Source organism: Schistocerca piceifrons, chromosome X, assembly GCF_021461385.2.
Source record: "Schistocerca piceifrons isolate TAMUIC-IGC-003096 chromosome X, iqSchPice1.1, whole genome shotgun sequence".
Taxonomy (NCBI): Eukaryota; Metazoa; Arthropoda; class Insecta; order Orthoptera; family Acrididae; genus Schistocerca; species Schistocerca piceifrons.
Window position 1 is genome coordinate 438714701 of NC_060149.1, and position 15886 is coordinate 438730586.

Genomic DNA, 15886 nt, shown 5'->3' on the forward strand with positions numbered 1-15886 from the left:
ATTGCTACGCATGGTGGATATGTAGAAAATGTCGTACTATAGAGTTTCCCAGACCGCAGCGCCATCTGTTGTTGAAAATTGTAACTACTGTAATTTCGAAAGTTTGTCTGCCTGAAAATGTACTGTTGTCCCAAGCATATTGCAACAAACGGTGTATTTCTATCGCTGCTCGTTTAGTTTTTATTGCCGTTTCAAATATACCGGTCATTTTTGAAACACCCTGTATATGTCATGCCGCAGCAGCCATAATGCTTGTGGCAGAGTTTCTCATGCCACACGAGCACTGTAGGGCGGGGGGGGGGGGGGGGGGGGGGGATGAGGTGGGAAGTTTGAAAGCATATGCTCCCTCGGCAACCTGCACGTGGGTAGTGGTGGTGTTAGCCATCCAAAAAATACTGCTTCATTACTGAACTGTCATTGAGTAGAGTTTCATTTTTTGCCATCTACGTTCTTCATTTTTCTTCATTATATTTTTCAGTTATTTATATAGTTTTGCTGTTTTATTTTGTTGCTTTTCTTCACCAAGAACACTGCACAATTTAGAGACTGGTGAGACATTAGTCACAGGGATCGTAACTTCTGCCTCCACAATGTCTTCCAACTGCAAGAAGGGACAGACCGTTCTTCGCAAGGGTAGTGAAATTGGGTGTAATATTACAAAATCATCTGATCAAGAAGCAAGGCCAGAAATTTTAAATATTATATAGTGAAATGAGGTTGTCTATGTGCTGCCTATGCTGACACTTCTGTACGATCGTTACAAAAATTCTAACAGTGGGAATTTCCATTGATGTATCCCCTTCATGCTCCTGCTAAAAAGCATCCAAGATCTGATGTATATGAGTTTTATGGCAATTACTTGGATAAGGCTGTAGTAAGAGACTTTACACTACATGCATGCACACATCACATTTATGCTGTAACCTAGAAACATTCGAGAAACCCCTCTGAATCACAATATGTTAATTGGCGCGTAGTGTAGAGAAAAAGCATTTCAATGGTTGTGTACACGGTATCATCATTGATAAACTAATTACACAACAGGCTACACTAATGAAAAATGTAGTCAGTATTATTCCTGAAGTATGAGTGTACTGGACAAGTCTGGTAATTACAATGTTTTTCTTTTTTTTTGAATGACGTGAACTCTTCCCCACACAAGGCACATATGAGTAACTTTCACATTCCCGTCATGTGCATTATTCTCAGCTGCTGACAGTATACTGACCATTGTGTTTTGCGTTAGATTAATTGTTTACTTTTCTCAGTAACAACTATTCTATTCGTGATTCACAGATTGTCAGTGTAGCAAGCCGTAGTTGAGTAACAAGTGTCTAGTATGTGCGCGTCACTCGCCTGAAGGATGCACAAATTAAGTGTTTCATATTGCTTAGATGAAGAACAGGAATGAAATCCTTGGGTAAGTTACCATTCCAGTTCTTCAGTGTTAAAAATACAACGGGTTACGGGAATTCAACCAAAACTGCAACAGAATTGACGATTTATTTTGATGTGAATTGTTAACCTTTTCTCATCCAAAAAAGTATAACTATTTACAAGTAACGGCAACATTTCTGTTATTTGTAGGTTTAATTGTGCTTCTTTTGCCAAAACGAAGTATAATTTGCACACACACCTTGCAGCAGCTATTGTGACAGAACTCTGGAACAGAGTGTCTTATTAAACAAGCAATTGGTGACCAGAGAGATCAGTAGCTTACAAAAAACCTCAGTGTGTCAGTTTGCCGTAACATATGAGCAGAAATTTCACGTTTATTTTCACACTAGCAAATTCTCATTTCGCTAGCTATCAATGACTCTAAAATTAATCACTTGAGTGAAATAAGTAAATAAATAAAATAAAAACTACGACTTCTGGTATGTTGCTGTAGATAGGAAAGTTGTGTGTGTTAACAATTTGGCAAACTGCTCTCCTTCCTCGTGTACTATCATTCGCTAAAATCCCATTTCGATGTCTCGCAAGGTTTAGGAGATATGAGATGTTATGAATATTTCATTATTGTGGGTGTGCGATGGGGAGTGTAAAAGCTACGTACTATCCTTTTTCCTCAAGATCGGAGGCATATTGAGATATCCTCCAAAGTTTAAATAAAAATGCAATATGTTAGGTGAATTTCATATGCAGCAACATAAGGTGTAATACATACCAAATGCAAAATCATAGCTGCCACTACTTTTCTTTGCAAACTTTTTGAATTTTGCTCAGTGTCTTACTTAAATGGGGATATCACAATAAGTATAATGATTAGCAAGGTTATTGGCACTTCACTACGAAGCTCACATATAGCTACAAGAAATGCAAAAATCAAACATTTTTATTGAAAATTTTTTGTGAAATCATTTGAAACAGCTTACAAGGTGTGCGTGCTTCGATTCTGTCAGTGCAGAGCATCGCCAATGAGCACATGCAAGTATGTGTACGTGTCTCAATATGCACAGGATCAGCCTAGCACGTTGCATCACGCTGTAGTGTTGTGTCGTGTCATGTTACACACGCTATACGCGTCTCAGTTTACATTTAGCCTTATGCAGTGAATGGTTTATTGTTATTGTCACTTTGTTAGTGTTGCATTAAATGGCATCATGATGCGAGGAAAGATTGTGTCTGCTATCTGAGTATGCATATTACAACAAGCTGATTGTTGACTACTATAGTTGTGATGTGAAGAGTAGGCTAACTATGTGTCTTAGAAGTGATTGTGTTTTAAGCTAACCATGAAGTTATTTTAAAGCCAGGAAGCTGCTTCTGCCTCCAAGCTTAGAGTTAAAATACTTAAACCAACACCTAACTGCAAGTATGATGAAAGTTACTAACAATTTAGTGGAACAGTTCAGGCCAGCACACAAAACAGTGATAACCCAATTTCCCAGTGTGTTGTATGCTTTGATTTGAAAGTGTTTCAAAGTATCAAGCCTTCTTGATTAAAATATCATCCAAGATATAAACACCGAGTTATTTGGTAAACCTATTGACTTTTTTGAAGAAAAACTGCATTTTGTAAACTGTATTTTTGCAAAAAAAAAAAAAAAAAGAGAGAGAGGAAGAATCTAAATGCAAGGCAAATCTTAAGAACACTGACACTAACTTGATAAAAGCTTCATACTTGGCTAGTGATGTGAAGTTTATGCTACCTGTGTCTTAGAAGTGATTGTGTTAGCTAAAGAATGGAAAACCTCACAACTGGTGAACCTGTTTTATTGCCTGTATTCCTTGGCAAAAATGTGTTGGTATTTGTATACACAGGGCCAAGGCAATGTACGGTCACTTAACATGGCTGGCAGCAGAAGTGGAGAAAGTTGCAACTGATTGTCGAAGCTCACACTGTAATAAACCAAGCTGCACTGGCTTCTAAGCATATGCCCAAAACTCTTCATATTGTTTTGACAGACACTGTAAATATCATCAAAAGAAGGGTTCTAAACTCTCAGCTATTCACAGTATTGTTTGTACAAATAGGAGATAACTAAAAGTTCGCTGCTTCTTACTTAAGCAAGATGGTGCTCTCGCAGCACAATTTTGAAGTGAGTATTTGAACCATGGTTCAAGGTTCTTAATGTTTCTCAGTGACAAAAACAATGACATGAACAATTTTTCGCTGATCAGTGGTTAACAAGATTGGCCTATTTAACTGATATATTTGAGGCACTTCACATTTTGAAAATGGGCCTACAAGGACAAGACAACAGCTTTCTTAGTAGATAAAGTATTGTCTTTCAAAAGGAAAAGCACTTTCCCAAAGGTTACCAATGTGACTAGATATGAAACTCATTGTCAGGAAAGTACCAGAAGAAGTAATCACAAAAAAAACTTTCATTGACACGACTATGTACAGTTTCATGGAAGATGCTTTCAAAATGCAAACTGCCTCCTTTTCGATATGAACAAAAACAGAATTCTGTTCCCTCTTCAAACAAGCAATCCGATTTTTGGCATCAATTTGTTACTACTTAGGTGTGTGAAAGTGGTTTTTCTGAATTATTGTACATTAAAAATAAGCGCAGAAATAAACTTCGTGTTGACGAAGACTTGAGAGCCAAGTTCAGCTCAGTTGCACCAGACTTTGAAACTGACTAAAGATGAACAGCTACAAGCTTCCAACTGAAACATGTAGATGTTCTTTCATCAGAATCTAAATCTGAAAACTAATTACAGATTTTATAGTCTGATTTCCCATCAGAGTGATTTGATTCTGAATTTTTTCACTTTTTGAACTCTTAATTTACTATATGCCATGTTCAGTTTATTACTCTCTTGCACAACTGCTTTATATGTCATTCCTGTCTTACTCTTTGAATATTTTGTATTAAAACCATCGTAATTTAATTTCATGTTATTTGCTACAAATAAGTACCACATGTGAACATGAATCACTCTGTAAAAGTGCTTTCATGAAAACTTATTACTTACGTGTGTCATATTCCTGCCACGTATAGTAGTTGATCGGCACAACCCAAAACCACATGTTGTCAGCGCTGAGCAAGATGACAAAAATTATTCATCCCATACCATTCCTCAAACCTGAGGCTGTGGTTGGTCAATCTTCCACATGCCCCTGCCCTTCCCCCACATCAGGGTTCATGAGTGCCCAAGCTATAGTTTTACACAAAAATTCCTAAAAATGTCAGTTGGTACACAGTGAGAAAGTCTGTAAATGCCTGCATTATAATATCTAGCATGTTTCACTGCCATACGACAATTACAGCCCACAATGAACCTCTGTGAAAAGCTGCACTTTAATGATAACCACCCAGTACTACCAACCGCAGCAGTGGCTTTGCAGTGAGACAGAGCTAAGCTACTGAATTTCTTGAAAGTGAAGTTCACAAAACTGGAATAGTAAATACCCTATGACCTGGAGGTTGGGACCAAGCACAGTGAGGGCTGAACAAACTGAACAGAAATACATGCCTTATACCGTATTTACTCGAATCTAAGCCACACCTGAAAAATGAGACTCTAAATCAAGGAAAAAAAATTTTCCCGAATCTAAGCCGCACCTGAAATTTGAGACTCTAAATTCAAGGGGAGAGAAAAGTTTTAGGCCGCACCTCCAAATTGAAACAAAGTTGGTCCATTGTAATACGAGACACAATTTAGGTCAAATGAATGACGATACAGCTACAGTAGTTTGGTTCGAGACGTAAGCTTAGCAGTTAAGTTTTACCAAGTAGCCATTGCTATTTGTCCGTCCGTATTTATACGGGTACACTTGCTTTTTCATGTGCTTTGTCTGGTTTGAATTGATTGCTTATTTTTTTTGATTTGATAAGTGCTGTTCTCTTTGTTATAGGTGTTTACGTCACTCTAAGCTGAAGATGCATTACTGTACTGTGTCATGCATTGTTTGTCGCATTCTGATAATGAGTGTTTCGGCCTGTCGCCGCTTGCGGCAAGGCTTGCTTTTGTGCATGCTACCGCCACTTACAATTTAAAAAGAGGAATCGTCTCATTAGCGAAACAATGGCAAGAGACTGCTATTTGTTGTTACTTACACTGCTGCTTTCTTTGACAATGATCAACAAGAACCAAATAATAGACTGCGTATGATAGAAGATGTTCTGAATGAAAGTTTAGCGAAAATTTTTCTCCGTTTGAAAATCTTTGCAGACGCCTCTCTAGTACATTACATTCTGTACAGAAATTAGAGTCATCTTAAATTTAAAAATCTAGTCAATTGCCGTGCTTCAATTCTGACTGTATCACTATTACGCATAAGAATAATACGAATATAAACATGACATGATATGTACATTCTTCTGCGTTTGCCGTTGTCTCACTCTAGTTTCGTAGTTTATTAGCCACACAGAATTTAAATGAGATAGCAGCAAACACGAAAGAATACGTGGCAAAATGTTTATATTCGTATTATTCTTATGGTGCAGAGAATACTTCATGTGATTCACAATTCATAAAAGTTCCTATTAGCAACCATCTCTTCTCACAGGTAGGAATAAATTCAAATCAGAGTTGGCCATATTGACACAAACGTCCCTAACAGTCTTGCCAGTCGGTCTTTCGTAGTACATTGAAAAGCTGCAATATTCGAAGATGAACAATACGGAATTTGTATTTACTTCGATGGATAATGTATAAAAATGCAGTGGTCGAAACTCGGGCGGAGGAAAAAAAGCTCGTCTTCCACTTTTTTTTTTTTAATTTATTTACCGCAGAGGTTTTGGCACCAGTATTTATCTTTGTGCCTGCAAAGCATGTCTGTGTAGCGCTACATATATTTGACAGCAGAAGTTAGTTGTGGCGGCACCTACCAACACTTTTCAGAACTTCCGCTTACTTTGCACTCGATTCTAAGCCGCAGGTGGTTTTTTGGATTACAAAAACCGGAAAAAAGTGCAGCTTAGATTCGAGTAAATACGGTAATCTTTCCATCAGAGTATTTAATTTTTGTCAATTTTCAAAATCTTTTTGGACGTGAGAAATTACAAGCATATTTTCAGCCCAAGAGCTGTCCTCAAATATCAAAATTATGTAACAGATGAAGTGTACAAGGCAAAAAAGCTCTTATGCTATTGACTGGAACAGTATTGCAGCAGTAGGAGTAGTAGTACCAAAGATGACCAACCTTTTGTCACTGTAGTTCTCACAAAATTAGTGACTCAAGAAAATGAGTTCTATATCAAAGGCACAGGAATATGGCCTGGAGTAATGGCAAGGAGAAGCAACAATGATCCCCCCACCATCTTGAATGAAATACACCATTTAACAGTCACATCTTTGCACATAAACGCTGTATACCGAAGATGCACCATACTCAGGGCATGAAATGTTTCACATAAACAGCAATATGAAAATGAAAGAAATGTAAAATTGGCAGTATCTACAGACATATCAAAACAGATTTAAATAATACAACGTTGTACCAGTTAAGTTTTCTATGCATAACACAAGGTTTTCAAGAATCTCTCAATATTGAGTGCAAATATTTACATGTTTTTTATGACTGAATGTGTGTTGTTCTGCCTCTCTTGCATTGCCATTGTTTCTTATGGTTTCACAAAAAATACCAATGTACATATTTGCTCTTAACTTCTCGAAATGCAAATGCTATTTGTAAAACAATTGTAACTGGTGCAGTGTTTTATGATTTAAATCATGAATGACATTTGCAGGCTTTCCAAAAATGATGAATGACATTGAATCATACGATATCTATTGTTTGTATTAAATACAGCTAAATTAGATATTTCCCCATTCTCCTATAAAAATGGCTTAACTCTGATGGCAGCAATTTACTAATGTTTGTTTGGTTCTGAAATTGGAGCTTGACTTTCCTCAAGTCAGAATATCACGTATAACCATAAAACAATGATTCATATTCCACATTTTTTCGTAGTACACAAGAATAAACAGGAGTAAATAATCTGGAAGAGACTTTAGCAGTTATGACAATGCTAGCTTTTGAAAAACTTTCAAGTGTTGAAATTCAGTGTTATTCTTCTTTAAATGATTAAGAGTAATAGGTTAAATATGAATAATTTCTTTCCTCAATAATGAAAATAATTTGATGTATTATTGCAACAAATATAATGTAAATTATAGTTATATTCTCAACACAACACCAAAAAATGATAAGGCAAAAATTAAAGGACTTACTTTGATAATAAACTGTCAAAAAAGAAAGTACTGAAGTTGTGTATAAAACAGATTTTTCCTTGCCTTTCCCCGTACGTTGCAGGCCTTTGTGCCAACTACAGACCTGAGAGGTCCAGTCCACCGATTCTAGCAGATTGTTAAAATAGTGTAAATTAAACTTCTTCCAGACATAGTTTAATGACAGTACCACTAACTTTTATCAGACAGCCCTGATTGTCAAGTAACATATCCCTTCTATGATATGATTAACTATAGCTGCAGCTGATTTTGATAAATGTGTAGCAGATCCACTTGTCAAACATATTTAAGGAGCTCCTAGATTTGGCAAAGGCTTCATTACTGAAAGTACCAATTCTTATGCCAAGAACTGATCTGCAAAGCAATAATGGGACAACTATTTCAGACTATTATGAGACAGTTATCCCATTACTGCTTTGCAGATCAGTTCTTGGCATAAGAATTGGCACTTTCACCCAAGAGGACGCCATCATCATTTAACCATACAGTAAAGCTGCAGCCCTTGGGAAAAATTAAGGCTGTAGTTTCCCCTTGCTTTCAGCCATTCGCAGTACCAGCACAGCAAGGCCAGATTAGTCAATCATCCAGACTGTTGGCCCTGCAACTACTGAAAAGACTGCTGCCCCTCTGCAGGAACCACATGTTTGTCTGGCCTCTCAACAGATACCCCTCCATTGTGGTTGCACCTACGGTACGGCCATATGTATTGCTGAGGCATGCAAGCCTCCCCACCAACGGTAAGGTCTCAGGACTGAAGACCACAACAACATGAGACAATAAGACCTGAACAACCTACCAGATATAATTAACGCCCTTTATTGTACACATAATAAGTCAACATTCATGTGATCTTTGAGAACGAAGTCTTAACACAACAAGTTTATTACTACATAGGTGACTGAGAATGAGAACAATCTGAAATCAATAGCAACCAACCACTAGTAACACATTGCAAATTACTCAGGATGCACTGCAGCAATACCTAACATGCAATGCCATGTAACTACTGATTCAATAATAGATGAAATTATGTTGTCACTCTGTGGTGCACTATGGAAGTCAAAACTGCTATCAATTTCTGCGTATCAACAAGGTCCCCTACATTACTATTGGTTATTTTATAGGTTTTCCACATTTATCTGACTTTGCTACTCATGTACTTCTCTAATACACCTCAAAATCACCCCTGCACGGAAATACTCTCCACATCTCTGTTCAACAATGTAACATCAGACCAATTACAAGAAAACACATTGACAGCTCTGTTTAAAATGGCACTGAGAGAGACAAAGACATTAGCACGCTACCTCCTACTACTTCAAAATATTTAGTTATTATGTAGCCAGTGCATTAGTCCTGCACCATCTGATCCAGTCATGGATATGAAATTATGCAGCAGGAAAAATTAAGAACTACTAATTTTTTATTGGTGGTGATTGAATGCTGCCTTTCAATTGTTATTTTCATATGTTGACTGCATCAGAAAGTAATGGACTAATAAAGGGATGCATTTAATTAACAACTATAATTAAAAGTAATTTATTTCAAAAGTAAAGTACATTTATATCAACACAAATTTATTAAATGGCATCTCATTTCAATTAAAATACTCTCATTTGTACAAGCATATTCAATATACCACTTTACTCAGTTGAAGACAGTGGAATGTTGTTCAAGAAAAATATGAACTACTGACTTCTGTACTATGACAAACTACTTTCTTCAACACTTGTGAACACACAAACTAAAGGTACTTTACATCAGTGAAATTGCTTTTAAATAAGACACTTGGTAATACAACTACACAATACAATATCACAGCTAGGAATACATCAATCAAATACAGTACAGAAATATGTTAGGTAACTTAAGGCTGAAAGTTTTCATAAAAAAACTTTCAAAATGGTTTGTGAAGTGTCCATTAACCTGTTACAGATCACAACCAGAATGATACTGTGTGGTCCAGATCATACATATGCTTCTCAGGATGGTATACATGGTTCTTGTTGCAAGAATTCATGTCACGACATGTATACCAATCAAAGCTCAGAGCTCACTGAGGAGAATCCAAGCTGTAACAGTTGGTTTTCTAGAAAATAGTGTATATCAGTGTGCTCATATAACCACTTCATAGGTGTGACTAGCAAACAAGGATTTATTTATTTATTTAAGAAATAAGCAGTGTCCATCAAAGAATATAATTCTGGTCTTCCTAGTAATGCCGAAATTTTTGACACACATGTAGCAGCATCATACCAAAATATGATCAGGACTAGAAGACTCATGTAATGCTTATATATGTCATTTTTTAAAAAACAGAAGTGATATCTTTCTGGTTTCCAATTGTAAGTAGTTTGTAACCAATCCTATTTCATTATGTCACACAATAAAAGAAAATCAACAAAGCCAATTATGTCAGGACACAACACACACACACACACACACACACACACACACACACACACACACACACACACACACACACACACACACACACAAAACATGAAACACGAGAACAATTTCTTTTTAAAAGCTGCATTAATACTGACTGTTAGCCCCTTCCACAACTGTCTTCCTCCGCTGCATTGCTAATTCAGTATTACCCCCCTTTGTACACTAGCAACTTTCGTGGAGTTCTAAATTTCCGAGTATGTTGCAGACTGTGCACGCACAGAAACAAGGGAATTCAGTAGTGTCTCAAATTAGAAAATTGCCCTAGTCTGGTTGAGCTCACTCGTTTTATAGAAATAGATTTGACGATTTCTTAACACACAAAGTTACACAAGGTCCTGATAATATTCCCTTCTAATGTTGTCTTAGAAGATAGAAAAAATACTGAAATGACAAAGGCACTTATGTTCTACTACACTATGCAGAAATAAGAATGGAAACGGATACATGTGTTTTAATGAAAATTATTTGAACTACGAAAAAGAAGTAATTATTTGTCAAGAAAAGTAATTTTCAATGCTTTTGGCACTTAGCAAGGAAAACAAGATACACAGTATGAAGCAAAAAGGTGCTATTTACTGCATTCTAGATTTTTTTCACATATTCACAAATGTATATATGCTCAAACAAATAATTTTATATGTTCGAAAAGTTTGGATGACACTTTTCATATTCTTTCAGTTCTCTGAAGTGAAGTGTGAAGAATTTACCATGTGACCTTTGACTAGAATGACCACTATGAATCCTTTTGGCATGAATAAACTATTATCTGTTCTTGACAAAAAATAGAAACACCTACAGCCGTCCTTATGATTTTATTTTATTTTGTCGCTACAGGTTGTACCGCATCAAAACAGCCTGAAGATGATGCAATGAAGCGTCGAAACTGGTAGCGACAAAATAAAATAAAATCATAAGGATGGCCGTAGGTGTTTATTTTTTGTCACGATAGTAAGCGGCCGTCGTCCCAGAGACGTCCTGCTAAAAGGATGGACGTACAAAAGCATTAGCCTTTCTTGTTCCTACATTACGTACCATATTTTTCATTAAAAACAGATAGTTCCTCATAACCTCATTTTCACAGATCAGATGCCGAACTGCACACCAGACAGCTCTCTCATCACTTGAAATTTTTTCGCTGACGTCTAAATGAAAATGAGCACTTGAAACCGATGAGATTCTGTAAAGGAATAAAACACCAGGGTCGCTGCAGTAGGCAAACTTGTCTTGAGAAGTCAATTGACAAATGAAAGTTGATCATGTAAAAGGAGCTGTAGATGCATCTTTATGATTTTACCTTACTCCAATGGATGATAAAAGTGAAGAAATATTGTGGGGAGGGGGGGGGGGGTGAAGGTCAGGAGGGAGGGGGAAGGTCAGGAGGGAGGAGGAAGGTGGCATAGAGGAACTATAGAAAGTCAAATCAGGGCATACATCAAAGTTGTATAGAGGCCCAGAGTATCTTAACTTCAGTTTCTGCTCATGCTTTGGCAGTAGACTCTTTGTTGCTTTGTATTTTTCGTACAGCATTTTCTAAAGCAAAGAGATGGGTATCATCATAATGAGGTGCAATGCGTCTCATTTCTGCTGCGAGGTTGAACAAATATTCTGCATTACTGCCACTCGGTCCATGAGCACTTGCAATGCATGCAGCTGTTTCCTCAAAAGTTTCATTTTTCATGAAAAATTTATTATCTTCTGTGGCTATGTACAGCACTACTTCAAGTGGATCGAGTTTGGTTATTTCTTGTGTTGTCTCAACTGCTACAGGATAAAATAGTGCTGTGTTTTTGGTATAGCCATCCTTCTCACGAAAATCCAGATGCGAGACAACATTTTCTTCATCCTCTTTGTCTATCTCGTATGTCACACCCCAGATCACATCCTGGAACAAGAAACAGTACTGCATGAACTATCTTTTTCTACTTGTTGAAAAACACAGAAAAATCAGGCAAAAGAAATTAAATATGAAACTCATGAAATACAATCCTGCCTAAGCGCAACTATAAACAAATTAAACACAAAGTTTTGGAAGGCTTGCTTAAATGCTTAGAATTACAGAACTGTAGTAAGTTCAATGTATATTTAAACTTTCATGTTTTATTCTTCAATGTAGTTAAGCAACCATTAATCATTAAATTAATTTATTTATGAGCAGACAAGATTTTTTACAGACCATAGTAGTACTACACTGCATTTCCTACCCTACTCCAATCATTCATCGCAGAGCGTAACATGAATGTAAAAATGAGAGAATTAATGCAAAGTCTTGTCCTGGTTAGGTCCTGGTGTAAGTACAGGTTAATTCAGAAAAGCCAGAACCATAAATATTTATGTAGTTTGTGTTAAAAATAATTATGATTCCTCTGTGTTGTTGATTGTTTATAGATTGTTGTTCATAGCACTAACCTTGGGAAATGTCTAGTAGGGCATCATCTCCAGACTCAGCACACGCACGCACCCAAGGGTGTGCATTAGTGTTAGGTGACATTTACTCAATTTGACATGTTGCTCATGCATGAGCAGCATCATATTATGAAGCTTACTTCACAGTAAAATCTTAAAAGCAGTGTACTGAGATGATCCACGAGAAATTCCCTGATGTCCCTATCCAGAGAAAACAGCAGTTTGTGAAACACGAAGTGTTAATGAAAGGTCTGTAAACTGTCAACCTGATGTGTTAACACCTGAATTTATGGAGTTTTCAGCAGTCTCTGCTGTGGTTCGTTGGTTTGGGGGAGGGGACCAAACAGCGAGGTCATCAGTCCTATTGGAGCGGGGAAGGAAGTCGGCCATGTCCTTTCAAAGGAACCGTGTTGGTATTTGCCTGAAGTGATTTACGGACATCACGGAAAATCTAAATCAGGATGGTCAGATGAGGGTTTGAACTGTCACTCTCCCCATTGCGTGTCCAGTGTACTAAACACTGCACCATCCCACTCGGCGAGTTTCTGCTGTGCTTCCCCAGTAAATCATTTCATCGGTTGTCTAATGAGCATGGAGCATCTTATTAAACCTGCCATGGAGCCACTACATGTCTCAGGTTATGGCTGTACAGAGTTCAGGTTGTTCAAGAGCTATATTCTTTGGAGTCAGGAAAAACCTATCTCCTATTGTCAGTGGTTTAAGAGCTCGCACAACGATGTGAATAATATGCTGAACAATACATTTTTCAGTGATGAAGCACGGTTCCACTTACATGTATGTATTAAACAGACGGAATACTTGCATTTAAGCTGCCAATAATCATCACACATTACACAAGATGCAACTTCACCTACAAGAAAATGGGAGTATGACGTGCCATATCTAGCCAGTGAATTGTTGGACCAATATTTTGTAACAACTGTTTTTTCCGTTTGTGCAGGGAGATCAAGAACCAGTTCACGGCCACACTTGAAGTGAGTGAACGTTACTGCTGGTTTCAAAAAGACAGTGCAACATGTCACACCGTCAATGAGACGATGATGCTCTAAAAACGTGTGGGCCTCCCACTCACCAGATCTAACTTCCCCAGATTTTTTTTTTTTTTTTTTTTGTGGGGAGGGACATCTTGAGGAGGTACACTACAATTATCCAAGAATGCTGGAGAGTAAAGAATCACATTATCACTGCCATAAAAGAAGTCACAGTCTATATACACAATGAGTATCTGCATACCTTTGCCATCTAGTCAATATGTATTTACTACAAAATGGGGGACAGTTTCAGCATCTTTTAAATACCTTTCTAAATGTATTAAATGATATTGATAAAGAATACAGTAAATAAGTGTAGGAGTTCTGGCTTATCTGAATCACCTTGTACTTTACTGCAGCTTTCAGTAATCAAACTCTCCTAGCAATTTGTATGCCAGCAGGAAATCGCAAATGATCCCCCCTTCCTCCCTCAAGACCAATTCTTCAATCAGTTTTTCTTTGCAAGAATCATTATCATTGTCGTCGTCAATATATTTTCTGTTTCTAATGTTACGGCAAGATGCACAATTTTTCCAGCATGATTAAAGCTGGCAGGAATGTGGCCAGAATTTCAGTGAAGGTGATGGCCACACACAGTAGGAAAAACTGCCAACCACTGGCAGTCATACAGCCAGGTACACACGCTCGAGTTTTTTAAACCTTGTGAAGGAACAAGCGTGGCAGGACATTTATAGGGTCGATAACATAGATGACAAGTATAATGCTTTCCGTAACACATTTCTTATGCTCTTTGAGAGTTGCTTTCCATTAGAACGTTCTACATAGGACACTAGCAGTAAAAGACAGCCTGGGTGGCCAACTAGTGGGATAAGGATAACATGTAGAACAGAGGGAGAATTACATTTCTTATGCTCTTTGAGAGTTGCTTTCCATTAGAACGTTCTACATAGGACACTAGCAGTAAAAGACAGCCTGGGTGGCCAACTAGTGGGATAAGGATAACATGTAGAACAGAGGGAGAATTACATCAAAATGTCAGAAATATTCACAATCAAGGAGTATGTGGTATGCAAATAGAATAGCTAATTCACAGGACAAAATTAAAACCATGTGGTCAGTTGTGAAGGAAGTGTTTGGTCATCAGCACAAGGTTGACAATATAAAGTCAGTTCGTAGTAAAAATATTTCTGTTACTGATAAATCAGATGTATGTACAGTTTACATACTTTTCTGAGCATTGCTTGTGAATTAAAGAAAAATGTAGTTTCTACAGGGAATCCTATAACACTCTTGGCAAATGCCTTTCCGAGATTGAAATATTCCTCTGTGATATGGGACAAGGGGGAGATTGAGTCAATAATTAAATCACCTAAGACTAAGGACTCTCATGGATATGATGGAGCACCTAGCAGAATATTAAAGTACTGTGCTGCACATGTTAGCCCAGTATTTTGCCATATTTGTAATTTTTCCTGTAGGAACAGTCAGTTTCCTGAAAGATAAAAGAACTCTGTACAGCTGCTGTATAAAAAGGCAGAAAGGGATAATGCAGACAATTTTAGACCTATTTCTATGCCATCAGTGTTTGCTAAAGATAATGAAAAGGTTGTGTATGTAAGGATAATTGGTCATTTTATATAACATAATTTGCTATCAACTGTACAGTTCGGTTTTAGAAGTTGTTTAACGATTGAAAATGCTACATTCTCTTTTCTCGGTGAGGTACTGGATGGGTTAAACGAAAGGTTTAGAATGCTAGGTGTATTTTTTTTATTTAACTAAGGCATTTGATTGTGTTGATCACAAAATAGTGCTCCAGAAGTTGAACCATTACAGAATACGGGGAGTAGCTTACAGTAACAATAACTTTAACAACAGACAGCAAAAGGTAATTATTCACAGTGTTGAGAATGGCTGAGATGTGGGGTCTGGGTGGATACGGTCAAATGTAGAGTGCCCCAGGGATCAGTGTTGGGGCCGATCCTGTTCCTTATTTATATAAATGATATGCCCTCTAGTATTATGGGTAACTCTAAAATATTTCTGTTTGCCAATGACACTCACTTGGTAGTAAAGGATGTTGTGTGCAACACTGGTTTGGTTTCAAATAGTGCAGTTCATGACATAAGTTCATGGCTTGTGGAAAATAAACTAACAAATCACAGTAAGACTCAGTTTTTACAGTTTCTAACACAAAATTCAACAAAACCTGACCTTTTAATTTCACAGAATGGGCATATGATTAGTGAAACTGAACAGTTCAAATTTCTAGGTGTTCAGGTAGACAGTAAACTGTCGTCGAAAGCCCATGTGCAGAATCTTGTTCAAAGCCTTAATGCTGCCATTTTTACGATTCGAATTGTATC

General features: G+C 37.2%; 1 protein-coding gene across 1 annotated transcript in view; it reads right to left on the minus strand.

The window, feature by feature from the left end:
- Positions 1 to 9207: 9207 nt before the first annotated feature.
- Positions 9208 to 15886, minus strand: part of LOC124721549 (putative glutathione-specific gamma-glutamylcyclotransferase 2) — a 33154-nt gene continuing 26475 nt past the window's right edge. Inside the window, exon 3 of the mRNA XM_047246581.1 lies at positions 9208 to 11986. Within this exon, the coding sequence (XP_047102537.1) occupies positions 11582 to 11986 (405 nt within the window). The 3' untranslated portion in view covers positions 9208 to 11581. The remainder of the gene's footprint in view (positions 11987 to 15886) is intronic.